This window comes from Gobio gobio (genome assembly GCF_949357685.1).
Source record: "Gobio gobio genome assembly, chromosome: 8".
Lineage (NCBI taxonomy): Eukaryota > Metazoa > Chordata > Actinopteri > Cypriniformes > Gobionidae > Gobio > Gobio gobio.
Genome location: NC_137114.1, coordinates 55,945,744 through 55,958,243, shown reverse-complemented (window position 1 = coordinate 55,958,243; position 12,500 = coordinate 55,945,744). Strand labels below are relative to the sequence as shown.

At 34.7% G+C, this 12,500-nt stretch overlaps 1 protein-coding gene across 1 annotated transcript in view; it reads right to left on the bottom strand.

Annotated features, from left to right (window-relative positions):
* Positions 1 to 12,500, bottom strand: part of map4k1 (mitogen-activated protein kinase kinase kinase kinase 1) — a 55,301-nt gene that overhangs the window by 13,126 nt on the left and 29,675 nt on the right. Inside the window, exons 17-26 of the mRNA XM_079824600.1 lie at positions 12,440 to 12,460; positions 12,309 to 12,354; positions 8,496 to 8,658; positions 7,401 to 7,501; positions 4,392 to 4,433; positions 3,128 to 3,206; positions 2,978 to 3,054; positions 2,821 to 2,881; positions 1,077 to 1,179; positions 1 to 42 (exon numbers count right to left, since the gene is read on the bottom strand). The exon at positions 1 to 42 is cut by the window's left edge and continues 17 nt beyond it. Coding sequence (XP_079680726.1) covers positions 1 to 42; positions 1,077 to 1,179; positions 2,821 to 2,881; positions 2,978 to 3,054; positions 3,128 to 3,206; positions 4,392 to 4,433; positions 7,401 to 7,501; positions 8,496 to 8,658; positions 12,309 to 12,354; positions 12,440 to 12,460 — 735 coding nt within the window. The remainder of the gene's footprint in view (positions 43 to 1,076; positions 1,180 to 2,820; positions 2,882 to 2,977; positions 3,055 to 3,127; positions 3,207 to 4,391; positions 4,434 to 7,400; positions 7,502 to 8,495; positions 8,659 to 12,308; positions 12,355 to 12,439; positions 12,461 to 12,500) is intronic.

Sequence of the window (12,500 nt, the reverse complement as noted above, 5' to 3'; positions counted from 1 at the left end):
CATCCCTTCGTGTCTGGGATCTTCGTGCTGATTGCAAACTTCCTGTTGTGAGAGAACGCAGCGAGATTAGAGTGTGTGGTTGTGTGTGTGTGTGTTTGTGCGTCTGTGCCTTTCCTTTATTTGGGTCACTAAGTCACAACAAAGTTCTGTTAAGAGTAATGGACGCTCTGTGTGTGTGTGTGTGTGGTTTCATGCGCGTGTGGTTGGAATCGAACACACATCTGTTGCTGCAGTAAGTGTGTGTTGTGCTGGTTAAAGTGGCCCTATTATTCTATATTAAAGGTTCCTAATTTTGCTTTGGGTTTCTCCCACAACAGGTTCACATGTCAATGTGTGTGTGTGTCTGTGAGTGTGTGTGTGTGTGTGTGTGTGAGAGTGTGTTTGAGTGTGTGTGTGAGTGTGTGTGTGTGTGTGTGTGTGTGAGTGTGTGTGTGTGTGTGTGAGAGTGTGTTTGAGTGTGTGTGAGTGTGTGTGTGTGTGTGAGTGTGTGTGTGTGTGAGAGTGTGTTTGAGTGTGTGTGAGTGTGTGTGTGTGTGTGTGTTTGTGAGTGTGAGTGTGAGTGTGTGTGTGTGTGTGTGTGTGTGTGTGTGTGTGTGTGTGTGTGTGTGTGTGTGTGTGTGTGTGTGTGTGTGTGTGTGTGTGTGTGTGTGTGTGTGTGTGAGTGTGAGAGTGTGTGTGAGTGTGTGTGTGTGTGAGTGTGTTTGTGTTTGTGAGTGTAAGTGTGAGTGTGAGTGTGTGTGTGTGTGTTTGCGTGTGTGTGTGAGTGAGTGTGATTATTATTATTCTATATAAAGGTTCCTAATTTTGCTTTGGGTTCTCCCACGGCTCTAATCTCACTCTCTTCTCTCTCAGCGTCTGAAACGCTTCATTAAATGATTCAGTCTCTCTAAACCCCGCCTCTCTGAGAGCTGCTCTGCTCTGATTGGTCAGATGGCTCAGTCTGTTGTGAATGTGTCTGCATCTTTCATACCTTTTACATGATGTTATATCTTATATTCTAGAATATCTGAAAAAGCACATAATAGGGGCACTTTAATAATGTAAATGCATATGATGTAAGAAAAGGATTCGGTTACCGTGGCAACAGTCTGTGTGTTGGCAAGGCAACGATGCGATGCTCTCTGCGCGTCTGATCGTACAGCTCCTTCAGCGCATGCGAATGCAGCTGCGACGACTTCCCTGTTACACACACCAATCAGAGCACAGCCCATCATAACTCTGACATTAAAACACCAAATTAAGACATACTAAGTCCTAATTATGAGATACAAATGTGCAAATTGTTTTTTCCGACTTAAACATAATTTCACATTTTTGCTCAAAAATTTAAATTCAGATGTAGAAAGTCATAATTCAATTTCAATTAAAGTCAATTTCAACTTTTTTATATCTTAAATAAGACTTTTTATGTCACAATTCCAAATTTTTCTGTCATAACTATGACTTTTTAAGCCTGAATATCAACTTATATCAATCAACTTTAATATCATAATTGGGACTTTGTCAAAATTTTGACTTTTCATCTCATAATTTTGATTTAGCATGTCATAATTTAGACTTTTTTTCAGTCAGAATTTTGACTTTTTGTCAATTTCAACTTTTTAATATCATAATTGGGAGTTTTTCGACTTAAACATCGTAATTTCACATTTTTACTCCATAAATACGACTTTTTAAATTAAAATTCAAAATGAATTTTTATTACAAATTCAACTTTTTAATATAATTTGGACTTTTTAAGTCATAATTTCAAACTTTTATTTAATAATTATGACTTATGTCAATTTCAACTTATGTCAATATCAACTTCAATATCAATCTTTTTAAGTCAAAATTTCAACTTAGTTTTATGTCATAATTATGACTTAGTATGTAAATTTCAACTTTTTAATATCATAATTAAAACTTAAGTCTAAATTTTATGATTTAGTATGATAATTTCAACTTTTTATTTCATTTTCTTTTTATGTAAATTTCAACTTATGTCAATATTGACTTTAATATAACGATTAGGACTTTTTAAGTCAAAATGTTTTTAGTTGAAATTTCAACTTAGTAAGTCATAATTTCAATTATGACTTTTTATGTCAATTGCGACATATGTTAAAATCGACTTTAATGTCATGATTAGGACCTTTTAAAGTCAAAACGCTTTAAAGTCAAAATTTCAACTTAGCAAGTCATAATTTCACCTTTTTATGCCATAATTATGACTTAATATGTCAATTTCAACTTTTTAATATCATAATTAGGACTTAAGTCTAAATGTTAAGTCATAACTTCAACTTTTTTAATGTAATAATTATGACTTTTTATGTCAATTGCGACGTCAAAATCGACTTTAATGTCACGATTAGGACCTTTTTAAGTCAAAACGTTTTTAATTCAATATTTCAACTTAGTCATAATTTCACCTTTTTATGTCATAATTATGACTTAAGTCATAATTTAAACTTTTTTATGTAATAATTATAACTTTTTATGTCAATTTCAACTTTTTAATATCATAGCTAAGGCTTAAGTCTAAATGTTAAGTCATAATTTAAACTTTTTTACGTAATAATTATAACTTTTTATGTCAATTTAAACTTTTTAATATCATAGCTAAGGCTTAAGTCTAAAGGTTAAGTCATAATTTAAACTTTTTTACGGAATAATTTAGACTTTTTGTGATTTGTCATTTACAAAATGCATGATATTATTTTTCTTAAGTGGCAGAAACGGGCTTCCATGCGTTTTGTAAAAAGTGTTATATAAATAAAGATGCTTGACATTCAGGTTCCCATGATTCCCATCATCATACGACTGATTGTTCCTCACCTGAGACGGACATTAGGACGTTCCCGATGGTGTAAAGCCACACGCACTTGCCTGGAAACAGCTGAGAGAGAGAGAGGGAGAGAAGAGATGGATGAAAACGAGCAGAAGCCAGCCGTACGTGTCATTAGGAATGATGGGATGTTCTCGGATCCCTCACCAGCTCCATGGTCGTCTCAGAGCCATTGAGGTTTAGTGTGAAGATGCCCTCATCGGCCCCAAAGATCAGGTGCTGATCTAAAGGAAAGAGCAGGAGCGTTAATGAAGGATTTCGGCTCTGAAAACACCCCAACGGCGGGCGGACGCCTACCTTTAGTGACGGGATGTTCCCATGAGGTCGAGCAGTTGAGCTTCAGAGGACAGCCATGAAAGACCTTCCTGAAGATGATCTATCAGAGAGAGAGAGAGAGAGATGCTCGTCATCAACACACACATTTTAAATTTAAACTTTTAAATTATATATGATTTAAACATTGAATTAAGAAATCATTTGATTTTTATAATATACTGAAATATTTGACAATATTTCTAAATGTAAAAAGAATATTTCGTCTCTTAATACAAATTATCAATTATTTGTAATTTAAACATTTCATTTATTATAACATTCAGAAATATTAGTAAGTCATAATTTCACCTTTTCATGTTATAATTATGACTTTTTGAGTGAAAATTTGTATGTAGTAAGTCATAATTAGGACATGTCTAAATCATATTACTTTTTCACGTAAATTGTTGAAAGTTGATTTTTAATATCATAATTAGGTCTAAATTTTAAGGTCTTAAGACAAAATTTTTAAGTCATACTTTCAACTTTTTACTTCATTATCTTTTTATGTCAATTTCAACTTATGTCAATATCGACTTCAATATCATGATTATAACTTTTTAAGACAAAACGTTTTTTTGTCGAAATTTCAACTTAGCAAGTCATAATTTCACCTTTTTATAATTAATTATGACTTTTGTGACAAATTCAACTTTTTAATATCATGATTAGGACTTAAGTCTAAATTTGTTTTACTTTTTGTCATAATTTCACCTTTTTATTTCATAATTAGCCATTTTTAAGTCAATTTCTTTTTTACTTAGTAAGTCATAACGTTTTTTGTTGAAATTTAAACTTAGAAAGTCATAATTTCACCTTTTTATGTCATTATTTTTATTTTATACATTTACATTTTATGACAAATAAATTTTTTTAATATCATAATTATATATTATACTTTTTAATTCTAAATTTTACAACTTCTTAAATCATAATTTCGCATTTTCATGTCATAATTATGACTTTTTATGTCAATTTCAACTTACATATTACACTATAATTCTGAATATATTCATAATATTTTGTCTCTCAACAATGCAATTTAATTAATTTAAAATGTTAAACTATTTGTAATTTAAACATTTAAATAATTGATCATTTAATTATTACAACATTCAGAAATATTTGACAATTTTTCCTGAATGTAATGATAATATTTTTTCTCTCAACAATGCAATTTTGCCCCGGTACAACTTGACCTTATTCCCGGAGAACATGCCGATTGACAGTGAGGTCAGACACGTACCGGCGGTTTCTTGACCACTGGACTGACACACTCGACTGGATCCTGAACAAGAGCGAGAAACACAGAGTCAAAGCAGCATGACAGCAGTCACATGTCTAAAACCACTTCCTGTAAGAGTTCAGAGCATGAAACCGAGACTTCTTGCATGTGTGCAGAGCAGAAGATCAAGACAACTGATCAAACGTAGAACTTACACAGGAAAAAGAAGATGTTCTTGCTGTCCTGAATCACACCAACAGATTTGAAAACACTAGGCCTCACACAAAACTTATACAACAAACTCGCGCAGAAACATGCGTCTCATTGCTGGGAGACGTTTGCTGGGTTATAGCTATATGTTCCCAGCTAACCGGGAGCATTTTCAGAAAGTTCTCTCAAAGATATGAACAAACGTTCTTCCAGTAACATTAATAGAACGTTTGTTCAAAATTATCTGGGGCCTCATTTATAAAACTTTGCGTAGGATTTGCGTCAGAAGTGGCGTACGGATGAAACATAGGACGTGCGTACGCACAGAAATATTCGGATTTATAAAACCGTGCGCACGCACATCCTACGCAGTTTTCTCTTAATAAATCATAATCAATTCTAAATGTAGCGCAGCTTTTGCGGCTTCATGTCACGCCCATAGTTGATCATAAATAGTCTGTGAAACGCCCACAAGTTAATATTCATCGTTTGCGAAATCATGGCAAACACAGAGAGGAAATAAAAAAAACGTAACTTCACTCAATGTGAAGTAGAAGTTATCGTTGGCGAGGTGGAAAAGAGGAGAAAAGTGTTGTTTTGGAGGGCACAGTGTGGGCATTACTAATGCCAAAAAGGCACTTGAGTTGGCAAAAGGTTGCAGACGCCGTAAATGCTGTAGCCTCACAACCTCGGACCATGGCCGAAATACAAAAGAAATGGTCGGACATCAAAGTTGAGGCAAAAAAGCGTCTAGCGCTCCATCAAATCCTTCCATTCGCCACATCTTCTAAGAGCGCAAGATCAGCCATTGTGCGTCATTACACATTTTATTTCCATCCATTTAATTGCATCTGACAAGCTACAGATGTCGGTTATAATCTACGTGGAAATGGGAAATAGTTCAGTGCAAATGTAATGTCTTGCAGTTTTCTGAATGGTTGAGACATCATACGTTATTTTATCAAAAATAAAACAAACTAAAGGCATATGCATGAATACCATGATTCCGTAGCTGATGAAGACATTTTTACAATGAAAACAACTTTCCCCAGTGGACAATTAATACATCTATCCATCTATCTATCTATCTATCTATCTATCTATCTATCTATCTATCTATCTATCTATCTATCTATCTATCTATCTATCTATCTATCTATCTATCTATCTATCTATCTATCTATCTATCTATCTATCTATCTATCTATCTATCTATCTATCTATCTATCTTAATTGCATCTATATCTGCTCCGCCAGGCGGACACATTGACAAGAATATCAGTTTTGTACATTATTTCGTTCTGTTTACCATATTATTTATGAGGATGAATTGCATAACATGCCAATATTATTGCAGAACATATTTCACAAATATGTGTTAATTTGCAGTTTGATTTTGTTTGTTTTACACTGCAGATCGATCAAACGGGTGTTCGTGTAGGCTGTTAATTGTAAGACTTGCTTTGTGAAGTCTTCATGTTATTTATGAGAGGCAGTATTGCCATTTCTTTTACTCAACGATGTAGAGTTTCACACACTTTCACGTGTTTCTTCCATCAGCCGACGGTGTCGCCATTTCTCATTTCACCCGTTTTTGTGTGTCCGCCTGGGTCAGAGCTTGTGTGAAGGACCGCACATTTTCCTGTCAAGTTTGCCTTTTATAAATACCAATTATTGCGTAGAGAGCGGCGTACGCCTTCTTTTGTGCATACTCAACGTTTATAAATGAGGCCCCTGGTCTTTAATAATGTTCTCAAAATGTTAGCACAAAAACATTATCTATACATTGTTCATGGAATGTTTTAGTTGGGCGTTCATCTAACATTTTTAACAACTTCGTAGCGTTCAAATGAACATTTGTAGGATTCATAGAATGTTCAGCGAACATTCAAAAGTAACATTTGGAACGTTCAAAAGTAACATTTGAAACATTCAGCGAACATTCAAAAGTAACGTTCGGAAAATTCAAAAGTAATATTTGGAACATTCAGAGAACATTCAAAAGTAACGTTCAGAAAATTCAAAAGTAACATTTGGAACGTTCAAAAGTAACATTTGGAACATCCTGAGAACATTCAAAAGTAATGTTCAGAAAATTCAAAAGTAACATTTGGAACATTCAGAGAACATTCAAAAGTAACGTTCGGAAAGTTCAAAAGTAACATTTGGAACGTTCAAAAGTAACATTTGGAACATTCAGAGAACATTTAAAAGCATCGTTCAGAAAATTCAAAAGTAACATTTGGAACATTCAAAGGTAACATTTGGAACATTCAGAGAACATTCAAAAGTAACGTTCGGAAAGTTCAAAAGTAACATTTGGAACATTCAGCGAACATTCAAAAGTAACGTTCTGAAAGTTCAAAAGTAACATTTGGAACATTCAGAGAACATTCAAAAGTAACGTTCGGAAAGTTCAAAAGTAACATTTGGAACATTCAGAGAACATTCACAAGTGACGTTCGGAAAATTCAAAAGTAAAATTTGGAATGTTCAGAAAACATACGGATGTCATAATTCTAGCTCATTTTACTTCAGAAACAAGGAGGAAAAAAACTACTTGAGTACTAGACTAGGCTGAAGCAATAACAACGACATTAACAAAATTCATTATTCAACAGCAAAAGTAATTTCAAGAATGGAATATTCCCTTAATGTTTGCGTAAAGTTTGTAAAACAATCAAAAAACCGGACATTTTGAAAGTTCCGAGAACATTCATTAATAACGTTTTCATAACGTAATGGGAACATAAACTGGACTTCAAAGGAAAATGGAATTGAATCGACTCGATTGGGTTAACCCTGACTCATGAGACGCACCTGTGGAGCTTGTCTGCGTCTTCTGTCCTTCTTAGGCGGCAGTTCAGGCGGCAGCAGCTCCGCATGCGGATCCGTGTGGAAACTGGAGAATGCAGAGGGATCTACCAGAGGTGGACAAAGTACACAACTCCATTACTTGAGTGAAAGTAAAAGTACTACTAGTCAAATATTACTCTGTTACAAGTGAAAGTTGTTAAAAACTATTTTTACTTAAGTAAAAGTACAGAAGTACTTGCTTTTAAAAGTACTTAAGTATCAAAAGTAAATTTCCTTTTTTATGTCAATGCATTATTTTATTATTATTGCATTGTTGTATAAATGCACGATATGCCATGGTGGTTTAAGCCAGTCTGTGCTGCTCCATCCGACATGCTAGGATACAACAACCTTGAACTAATTTAAATACTTAAAAGTTACAAAGCTTTTTACAAAGCTGCTGTCACTTTAAGGCAGAATGCACAAATCCTACACACTGATACACATCCGATATTCCCCCAACTGTTTACGTTCACTTAAGACATAATCAACTTTGTTTACGTGAATACTTCCCAAAATGAAAATTGTGACATTTTGTGTGTATTGGTCTGTTTAAGTGCGAAAAAAACACAAAAGAAAGCTCTATTCAGTACTCATACTCTGGCATCTGAGAGGCACAAAAAAATAGACTGAACTGAGCTCTTTCATCATGCTTTTTCAGATTCATCCATATGTCTATGCTTCTCTTTCTCCCAGACATTTACATTTAGCAAAAAAAAAAAAAAAACACTTTTAAAGAAGAAAAAAAATCATCCACTGACTTGCAAAGCTGCTACAGAAACAACTTTTGACTTCGAGGACCTTGATAGAAATGTAGTGGAGTAAAAAGTACGATATTTGTCTTTCAAATGTAGTGAAGTTAAAGTAAAAGTTTCCCTAAAAAATAATACTTCAGTAAAGTACAGATACTCAAAAAGTGTACTTAAGTACAGTACTCAAGTAAATGTACTTCGTTACTGTCCACCTCTGGGATCTACACACACACACACACACACACTGATGTTACGCAGGTGGATCAGGAGGCTGTATTAGACTGTGCGAGATGTGTGAGACACACACCTGAGTTGACGCTGCGTACGGAGCGTGGGCGCGGGATGGGTCGTGGCCGAGTCTGTGTCCCGCTGGACGTCCTGAAGAGCGGCGATGGGGCGTTGACGGTCAGAGATTTACTGTGGTCCTCCTCAGCGGTCATACTCTCCTCTGAACTCGTGCGGTGCTTCGGCTGCACACACACACAGCAACATACATTCATATAATACATATTCTTGTATTCTTGAAAAGTTCAAAAGTAACATTTGGAACATTCAAAAGTAACGTTAGGGAAGTTCAAAGTAACATTTGGAGCATTCAAAAGTAACAATCAGAAAATTCAAAAGTAACATTTGGAGCATTCAGCGAACATTCAAAAGTAACATTCGCAACGTTCAAAGAACATTCAAAAGTAACATTTGGAACATTCAGCGAACATTCAAAAGTATCATTCGTAGCGTTCAAAGTAACATTTGGAACATTCAAAAGTAACGTTAGGGAAGTTCAAAAGTAACATTTGGAACATTCAAAAGTAACGTTAGGGAAGTTCAAAAGTAACATTTGGAACATTCAGCGAACATTCAAAAGGAACATTCGTAGCGTTCAAAGAAAGTAAAAAAAAACATCTGGAGCATTCAGAAGTAACGTTCGGAAAGTTCAAAAGTAACATTTGGAACATTCAAAAGTAACGATCGGAAAATTCAAAAGTAACATTTGGAGCATTCAAAAGTAACGATCGGAAAGTTCAAAAGTAACATTTGGAGCATTCAGAAGTAACGTTCGGAAAGTTCAAAAGTAACATTTGGAGCATTCAAAAGTAACGATCGGAAAATTCAAAAGTAACATTTGGAGCATTCAGCGAACATTCAAAAGTAACGTTCGCAACGTTCAAAGAAAGTTCAAAAGTAACATCTGGAGCATTCAGAAGTAACGTTCGGAAAGTTCAAAAGTAACATTTGGAACATTCAACTGTAACATTCGGAAAGTTCAAAAGTTAAATTTGGAACATTCAAAAGTAACGATCGGAAAGTTAAAAAGTTAAATTTGGAACATTCAAAAGTAACATTTGGAGCATTCAGAAGTATCGTTCGGAAAGTTCAAAAGTAACATTTGGAGCATTCAAAAGTAACGTTCGGAAAGTTCAAAAGTTACATTTGGAACATTCAAAAGTAACATTTGGAGCATTCAAAAGTAACGTTCAGAAAGTTCAAAAGTTACATTTGGAGCATTCAGAAGTAACGTTTGGAAAGTTCAAAAGTAACATTTGGAGCATTCAGAAGTAACGTTCGGAAAGTTCAAAAGTAACATTTGGAGCATTCAGAAGTAACGTTCGGAAAGTTCAAAAGTAAAATTTGGAGCATTCAAAAGTAACGTTCGGAAAGTTCAAAAGTAACATTTGGAGCATTCAGAAGTAACGTTCGGAAAGTTCAAAAGTTACATTTGGAGCATTCAAAATTAACAATTGTAAAGTTCAAAAGTTACATTTGGAGCATTCAAAAGTAACGTTCGGAAAGTTCAAAAGTAAAATTTGGAGCATTCAAAAGTAACGTTCAGAAAGTTCAAAAGTAACATTCGGAGCATTCAGAAGTAACGTTCGGAAAGTTCAAAAGTTACATTTGGAGCATTCAGAAGTAACAATTGGAAAGTTCAAAAGTTACATTTGGAGCATTCAGAAGTAACGTTCGGAAAGTTTAAAAGTTACATTTGGAGCATTCAGAAGTAACGTTCGGAAAGTTCAAAAGTACAATTTGGAGCATTCAAAAGTAACGTTCAGAAAGTTCAAAAGTAACATTCGGAGCATTCAGAAGTAACGTTCGGAAAGTTCAAAAGTTACATTTGGAGCATTCAGAAGTAACAATTGGAAAGTTCAAAAGTTACATTTGGAGCATTCAGAAGTAACAATTGGAAAGTTCAAAAGTTACATTTGGAGCATTCAGAAGTAACGTTTGGAAAGTTCAAAAGTAACATTTGGAGCATTCAGAAGTAACGTTCGGAAAGTTCAAAAGTAACATTTGGAGCATTCAGAAGTAACGTTCGGAAAGTTCAAAAGTAAAATTTGGAGCATTCAAAAGTAACGTTCGGAAAGTTCAAAAGTAACATTTGGAGCATTCAGAAGTAACGTTCGGAAAGTTCAAAAGTTACATTTGGAGCATTCAAAATTAACAATTGTAAAGTTCAAAAGTTACATTTGGAGCATTCAAAAGTAACGTTCGGAAAGTTCAAAAGTAAAATTTGGAGCATTCAAAAGTAACGTTCAGAAAGTTCAAAAGTAACATTCGGAGCATTCAGAAGTAACGTTCGGAAAGTTCAAAAGTTACATTTGGAGCATTCAGAAGTAACAATTGGAAAGTTCAAAAGTTACATTTGGAGCATTCAGAAGTAACGTTCGGAAAGTTTAAAAGTTACATTTGGAGCATTCAGAAGTAACGTTCGGAAAGTTCAAAAGTAAAATTTGGAGCATTCAAAAGTAACGTTCAGAAAGTTCAAAAGTAACATTCGGAGCATTCAGAAGTAACGTTCGGAAAGTTCAAAAGTTACATTTGGAGCATTCAGAAGTAACAATTGGAAAGTTCAAAAGTTACATTTGGAGCATTCAAAATTAACAATTGTAAAGTTCAAAAGTAACATTTGGAACATTCAGAAGTAACGTTCGGAAAGTTCAAAAGTTACATTTGGAGCATTCAGAAGTAATGTTCGGAAAGTTCAAAAGTTACATTTGGAGCATTCAGAAGTAACGTTCGGAAAGTTCAAAAGTTACATTTGGAGCATTCAGAAGTAACGTTCGGAAAGTTCAAAAGTTACATTTGGAGCATTCAGAAGTAACGTTAGGAGAGTTCAAAAGTAACATTTGGAACATTCAAAAGTAACGTTCGGAAAGTTCAAAAGTTACATTTGGAGCATTCAAAAGTAACAATCGGAAAGTTCAAAAGTTACATTTGGAGCATTCAAAAGTAACGTTCGGAAAGTTCAAAAGTTATATTTGGAGCATTCAGAAGTAACGTTCGGAAAGTTCAAAAGTAAAATTTGGAACATTCAAAAGTAACGTTCGGAAAGTTCAAAAGTAACATTTGGAGCATTCAGAAGTAACGTTCGGAAAGTTCAAAAGTTACATTTGGAGCATTCAGAAGTAACAATTGGAAAGTTCAAAAGTTACATTTGGAACATTCAAAAGTAAAGTTCGGAAAGTTCAAAAGTAACATTTGGAACATTCAAAAGTAACGTTCGGAAAGTTCAAAAGTTTTCACTTAACAAAACATAATTTTAGCCTTTTTGATGAATTTATTTTCATCATGCAAAACAAGGTTTATAAACGCAACACTTTTAGATACACGAAGTACACAAAAGGCCAATTTCTCTCAAATATTGTTCACAAATCTGTGTTAGTGAGCACCTCTCTTTTTCTATTATTAGACAGCATGATTATTGCACAAGTGTGCCTGAGTGTGTGTGTGTGTGTGTGTGTGTGTGTGTGTGTGTGGGCATGTTTTTGTGAAATATCAGGACACAAATGTGTATAATGACACAGGTATTACAAAAAGAGGGTGAAATATGAGGACGTTCCCCATGTCCTCACTTTTCAAAATGCTTATAAATCACAGAACAAGTTTTTTTTTCACAGAAAGTAAACTGTGCAGTTTCCTGTGATGGGTAGGTTTAGGGGCAGGGGCAGTGTGTGTGTGTGTGTGTGTGTGTGTGTGTGTGTGTGATGGGTAGGTTTAGGGGCAGTATAAGGGGATAGAAAATACGGTTTGTACGGTATAAAAACCATTACGCCTATGGAATGTCCCCACATTTCACAAAAACAAACATGTGTGTGTGTGTGTGTGTTCTGTAATGTCTTACTTTGGGAGGAAGAGGAGGAGGAAGTTCGTCGCTGTACTGCAGAGTGCTAGTGAACAGAGAAGTCCGGTCAGATCCTTCATAACTCATGAGTGTGTGTGATGTCACTGATGTGTGTGGTGGGATTATTATACCTCACTGAATGACTGACAGGTCTGTGGTGGAGAAGAGAACAGAGACCTGATTAACCACAGA